The following is a 6,215-nucleotide window of genomic DNA, read 5'->3' as shown; positions in this document are numbered from 1 at the left end:
AAACAAACAGATAAGAAAATGCTGTTTCCATACGACTGTCCAGTTCACTTATGAGCAGGAGCCTCATGTCCCTCTTGGAAACCATTCTTGAAGCGACGAGTCATAGTCTTCAGATATCTCATGCGACCAGTTCCCTGACCACGACGACGAGAACTCTTCAAAGCCCAGTTGTCTACAAAACGTCACAACACCATTCAAACACCTCCAAACTCAGCATCAACAACCTACAATGTCTCATCTTGGCATCAGGATAACCGCAAGAGCCGCAACGACCCTTCTGAATGTGGAAGGCACGACGATTGCATCTTCTGCAGATCGTGTGGGTCTTCGTATGTCTCTTACCGAAAGAAGAAGTACCTTTCGTCTAAACAATAGGTTATGACCGAACACACTCTTCAAACACAGCAACGACTCAAACTCGATTTGTATCGATAGTAAATCATGATATCAATTTGATCAGACACTTACCATTATCTAGAATGGAATACAGCAATACTCTGAGCTCACCAGAAAGCCCAAATGTACAGTAGTCTTAATTATCAATATCTCAAATCACTATTCATAAGAGATAAGCTCATACTTCACAGATTGTTCACAATGGAATAGACACAAGATAGTGGAGGAAGNATTCAGATCGGTTTCATTTGGCTTATTTCCCTCAGAGTCAGTTCAGAGTGGTTTCAAATCGTTCGTTTGATTGGATGAATGGTTTAATACAAAAGAAATATAGGTATGAAATTGACTAGTGGATCTAGAACCGTCTGATTCATCATCATTCGAATTCTCTCCAATTATTCTTTCATCTCTCACTTCGTTAATCTCATTGTATGTATCAATTCGATTGCTTTTCATTTTTCATATGATCTAACCCGTTGGAATAGACGATGTCTGCTCAACTGAGTCTTCGTGGATGCCTTCGTGGCCACAACGGATGGGTAACTTCCATCTGCGCTTCTAATGCCAACAACGATGTGTTGGTGTCTGCTTCTCGTGATCACACTTGCTTGGTCTGGAATCTGAAGGCAGGTGAACCCCTTGATGATCCTTCTCTCGTTATGTCTTGTGGAGTTCCTAAGAGAGTGCTTAAGGGTCATTCTCATATTGTTGAGGATGTGTGTTTGACGTATGATGGAGAGTACGCTCTGACTGCTTCTTGGGATGGAACTGCTCGTCTGTGGAACTTGGAGAGTGGTGAGTCGAGACAGACTCTGATTGGTCACAGCAAGGATGTGTTGTCTGTGTGCTTCAGCCCTGATAACCGTCTTCTGTTGACCTGTGGACGTGATCGTACGATCAAGCTGTGGAACACTGTGGGAGAGTGTCAGTTCACTCTGGATAAGCAGGGTCACAATGATTGGGTGAGTTGTGTCCGTTTCGTACCGAACATGGAGCAGAAGCCTCGTATTGTGACTTGTGGATATGATAAGATTGTGAAGGTGTGGGATTTGGAGAGAATGCAGGTTGAGTACAATCTGGTGGGTCACACTCAGCTGGTTCATAAGGTGGTTGTGTCTCCTGATGGTAGTCTGTGTGCTTCTGCTGGTAAGGATGGTTATGTGATCATCTGGGATCTGACAACCGGTCTGGAGAGCTATCGTATCAATGTCGAGGATGAGGTGACTGACGTTGCTTTCTCTCCTTCGAACTATTGGATTGCCATCTCCACTACAAAGGAGATCATCATTTACGATTTGGAGAACAGACAGAAGGTTGCTTCAGCTACTCCTGAGTTCCCTCCTCGTTCTGTGAAGGCTACTATTCCTTCTTGCCAGTGTCTCTGCTGGTCNATGGATGGAGCTGTTCTGTTCACTGGATACACTGATAGTGTCATCCGTGTGTGGGATGTCAGAGCCTAAGTGTGGATCAGATGAATTGTATATTTGTATTATTGGGTTGGGTTGTTTGTTTCAAGTTAATCATCAGTGATTTGCTCCCAGTTCCTCTTACATTCAAGAATGCCAACAGCCAAGCAAATAAGGAATTCTTATTCTGTCAGAAGTGATAAAACAGCGTGATTTGTAGAATAAGGTGGAGCACCGTAAGAATCGCAAGCAAACTCAGAAAAACCTTCGTGAGGGAAAGATAAGGAAAATTCACAAAGATCCCGGTCTTCCCAACTTTGGTGAAGAGAAACGGAAATTAGAAAGAAGAGTCGGAATTGAATAGTATTCATTGATACCTTAGAATAAGATGATGAAAGAAAAACTCAAAGAAGCCATGGAAGAGGAAGGCTCAGAAATGAGAAGTAACTCGAACGCTGCACCAATGTCAGTGGGGTTTTCTATAGATGAAACAATATATAGTTGGAGTCAATGATTCAACAAGCACAGATTAAAACGGAAAAGTATTCTCAAGAAATGAAATTGCAGAAAGAGGAGTTTGTAGAAATTCAATCGTGTTTTGACTCTAGGAAACCCAGTTTGCGAAGGAAGACAATGCTGCAGCGCAGACGCGACGTGCATTTTTTCACCAACTGAAAGAGGTTATCAATCGAAGTGATGTAATTATTATTGTTTTAGATGCTCGCGATCCTATGGTAGTTTTTGAGTGGACTAATAATTATAGGGTTGTCGAAGCAAACTGATTGAGCGAAAGATTTTAGAAAAGGATCCCAATAAACGAATCATCCTCCTAATCAACAAGATCGATCTCGTTCCCAAACATATTGCTCTAATGGTATATATTGGTTGTACTATTAATTCCAAAGTGGTTGAGTCTCCTTCGTCAAGAGTATCCGACAATTCTTTTCAAGGCGAATACGCAGTCCCAGCGATCCCACTTGGGTCGAAATAATATGGATATTAGGAAGGCTAATAGTAGTGTGGTTTCAAGTAATGTCTGTTTGGGTGCTGATAATGTTCTTCAATTGCTCAAAAACTATTGTCGTAACAATGGCGTGAAGACTGCTATAACTGTGGGTATTATTGGTTATCCCAATGTTGGTAAATCTTCTCTGATCAATTCCTTAAAACGATCTCGCGCTGTAGGAGTTTCGTCTACAGCAGGTTACACTCGTGCTATTCAAGTAAGTATAAGAATTAGATGTAAGAAATAGGAGATTCAGATTGATCGCAATATATCGCTTCTGGATTGTCCGGGAATCATCTTTAATAGTAACAGCAACTCATATTTGCTGCGAAACTGCGTGGATGTTCATGTATGACATGAAGGGTTAATAGAACACTAGGAACTCGATGATCCTGAAGGAATTGTTGAGAGAATGATGCAGTCATTGAATAACAATTGTCAGTATCTTCAATCTTATTATGCAATTCCACCATTTTCCTCAGGTAATGAAATCTGTTAAAATTTGATGTATAGTAAGAGAATTACTGGCTTATGTGGCCAGAGCACGTGGAAAACTGAAGAAAGGAGGCATTCCAGATATGCGTGCGGCGGCATGTGTGGTTATTCAAGACTTTAATCAAGGAATGATTCCATTTTATATCAAACCTCCGAAATACATGTTAGACCACATGTAGTTCTGCTATGTGTATTGTGAGGATAGGAATCAGGGACTTCAGATTGTGAATGACTGGTCACAAGGATTTGATTTCAAATCAATTAATGATGAAAACATGCATGCCATCCAGATTGCCGAAAATGCTTTTGATGTGAGTATTATAGTTGGTTATGAGTCGATAGGATGACAAATATATGGTATTAGATGCAGTAGAAGATATCAACAACATCGAAAACGAATATGAAGAAGATGAAATTCCTATTCTTAACCGTCATTTAGTCCATCGTGATGAATTAGAAAGCCGTATTCCGAGCAAGGAAGAGATATTGAGGCAACGTCAAGAAATGCTTGAAGAAGAGATAACAAAAGAGAATGAAGACCAAAATCCGTACGAGGAAGGGGAAGATGCAATGAACGAAGAGAATTATGACTATTCTACTGCTTTTATCCAGTAACTACTTTTCCTTACAATGTGTTTGTTGAATATGTTTGCTACATTGGTGTTATAGGAATCCCAAACTAACGAGTACAATTCCAGTAAATCAATTCTAGTATAACCCTTTTGAAACAATTTCAATATTGCAAGAAAACAAGGGGAGTACAGGAAACAAGTTGGAAAACAGTAGAGTGAATTGTTTCTCTTGATAAGTAAGGAGCTCCATTACGATAGGCGTTTCACTGATGTTGTGTTTTGTGTCTCCGTCTTGAATACGTCATAATACTTAAGTGTATAGAGTTTTATTGTCGAATCTTGATTACTCATGAGAGACATTCTTGAAGGACTTTATAATACGGAGACGGAAGAAGGAAAGAAGAAGTCACAATGGTGCAGCTTCCTCTTCTACCTCTGCTTGTTGGCATCCTTTGTGATCAGTTGCTTTGCTTCTTACAAGGCTTCTAAGGTCAGTTTGCTCGTTGTCTTTGATTTTTGTAGGGATACCTTAATAAGACCCTTTTCACCTACAAATTCCCTATGCAGAAGGGAGAGAACAACTTCCCTGCTGGTACTCCTGTTTCTCTTGATTGGGAGGGATATGTCCAGAGAGGTGCTGGTTTTGGTATTTATCGCAATGTGACTGTTGTGTCTCACGAAGTGATGCGTGGATTGAAGACTGAGGTGGTTGGTGAACATATTATCGTGAGTGCCTACTACGGAAAGGTTTCTCTTCAGTACATTGATGGTGATGACGTTACGTACCCTATGGAGTTCAATGCTGTGGATGAGAGAGGAGTTTCTGTGACTGTGTCTCATCTGATTCAGCTGAATGATACCAAGCTTATTCTCGTTGGTAATAACCGTATGATTCCTCTTACTGTTTCCGATAACTATGATGGTAAGCACCACACATTGAGTTGTGTGTTCGGACAGCCCAACACTATCGCGGTGAGTGAGAATTCTATTTTCCCTCATGTTGATAATCTCGATGGAAACCATGTCGCTTTCATCTATGAGGACCATTCTAATTACAGATTGATGGCTGGTTATGGTACTTGGACTGGTGAGGGAGAGCAGGCTAAGATCCAATTCAAGGGTCCCTTCGTTGCTAGTGAGGAAGGTTTCTATTCTTATCATGGTGTGGCTGGACTCAGAAGAGACAAGTTCTTGATTGCTGCTACTGGTCACAAGAACAATGGTACTGTGGTCCCTGAACCTTTTGCTCCTATTCGTGTGAAGGTTGCTTCCATTGATCACGACCGCGACACAATAACGTTCTCAGACTGGAACATTCGTGTATTCTCCGATAACGTGAATTGGTTCGCTCTGGATAACTTCAACTCTCAGATGGCTGTGATCTGCTATTATGATGAGACTGAGGGTAATGGTGTTGTGGGAATGGCTATCTTCTTGGATGGTGATCATGTGCGATTCGGAGGCTACACCATCATTGAGAGTGGAGGTGCTTTGAAGCCAGAGTCTCACACCCAGATTAGTCTGCGTATTCTTTCGGATCGTCGTTTTGGAGTGATGTTCCCTGATGCTTCTGCCAATGGCAACTTGATCTTCATGATGGGAGAGCGTACTGATAACAATGATATCACTCGTGTTGGTTCGAACTTTGTGATTGCCAGAAACGGTCGCAGACAATCAGGTACTTTCACATTTGCTGTGGGTGCTGTGGATTGGTCGCGGTTCGTTTTAGTGGATTCGTATATAATGGGTGATAACTCTTACAGCAGCGTGAATGTGGGTTACCATCTTGCTTATCCTGTGGGTATTACAACTGATCGTAGTAAGAGCAGCAAATACATCCAGTTCCATGGTGTGTACAAGTATAATAGCCTCTCGAAGGCTCTTGTTCCTGGCTATACTTACTACACCAACAGCAAGGGTGAATTGATTAGAGGTAGACCTTATGGCTATAACCACGCCGAGTTTGGTCAGTTCTATGTTGTTTCTAGTGAGACTTATGAAATCTGCGCCCTTCACAACCAGATTGGTATTGCTGTGTCAGAGAAAGAGCTACTCATTCGCACGTATTAGTGTGTATTGTCTTGTGATGTATTTGTTCATCAATACATTGAATGGAATTCAATCATATTCTCTTAACAAACAATCCAAAGCGATAAATGTAATTACAATTTCATTCCACTCCAGGCCTTCTGGAAATAGTCTTCGGGATGATAGTTCTCAGGATGCTTAGATCTCTCCAGGATCTCCTTCTTCCACGAACGCATCAAACCTTCAATAGGCCAGATAGCAGCATCAGCGAGACCACAGATGGTATGCATCTCAATTTGTGTACCAATCTCC

The 6,215-nt window shown here is 41.4% G+C and overlaps 3 protein-coding genes across 3 annotated transcripts; 2 read left to right on the top strand and 1 right to left on the bottom strand.

Annotated features, from left to right (window-relative positions):
* Nucleotides 1-44: 44 nt before the first annotated feature.
* JH06_5827 (60S ribosomal protein L37) lies at nucleotides 45-443 on the bottom strand (the record flags this gene model as incomplete). The annotated part of the gene is made up of 3 exons (XM_014669619.1): nucleotides 45-172; nucleotides 229-364; nucleotides 402-443. 3 exons carry the CDS (start codon nucleotides 441-443, stop codon nucleotides 45-47), a joined length of 306 nt encoding a protein of 101 aa, XP_014525105.1.
* A 1,512-nt stretch (nucleotides 444-1,955) lies between these two features.
* Nucleotides 1,956-3,918, top strand: JH06_4980 (hypothetical protein; the record flags this gene model as incomplete). The annotated part of the gene is given in 12 exon segments (XM_014669618.1): nucleotides 1,956-1,991; nucleotides 2,023-2,151; nucleotides 2,185-2,271; nucleotides 2,304-2,381; nucleotides 2,411-2,536; nucleotides 2,566-2,676; nucleotides 2,708-3,025; nucleotides 3,056-3,157; nucleotides 3,188-3,290; nucleotides 3,322-3,478; nucleotides 3,509-3,626; nucleotides 3,646-3,918. 12 exon segments carry the CDS (start codon nucleotides 1,956-1,958, stop codon nucleotides 3,916-3,918), a joined length of 1,638 nt encoding a protein of 545 aa, XP_014525104.1.
* A 306-nt stretch (nucleotides 3,919-4,224) lies between these two features.
* Nucleotides 4,225-5,945, top strand: JH06_4979 (hypothetical protein; the record flags this gene model as incomplete). Its single annotated transcript, XM_014669617.1, has 2 exons — nucleotides 4,225-4,365; nucleotides 4,398-5,945. The coding sequence occupies 2 exons, from the start codon at nucleotides 4,225-4,227 to the stop codon at nucleotides 5,943-5,945; spliced, it is 1,689 nt and encodes a 562-aa protein (XP_014525103.1).
* Between the last annotated feature and the right edge of the window lie 270 nt (nucleotides 5,946-6,215).

This window comes from Blastocystis sp. subtype 4 (assembly GCF_000743755.1).
Source record: "Blastocystis sp. subtype 4 strain WR1 chromosome Unknown seqid_0462, whole genome shotgun sequence".
In the NCBI taxonomy this organism is placed as follows: domain Eukaryota; class Bigyra; order Opalinata; family Blastocystidae; genus Blastocystis; species Blastocystis sp. subtype 4.
This window is presented reverse-complemented; position numbering and strand designations above follow the sequence as displayed.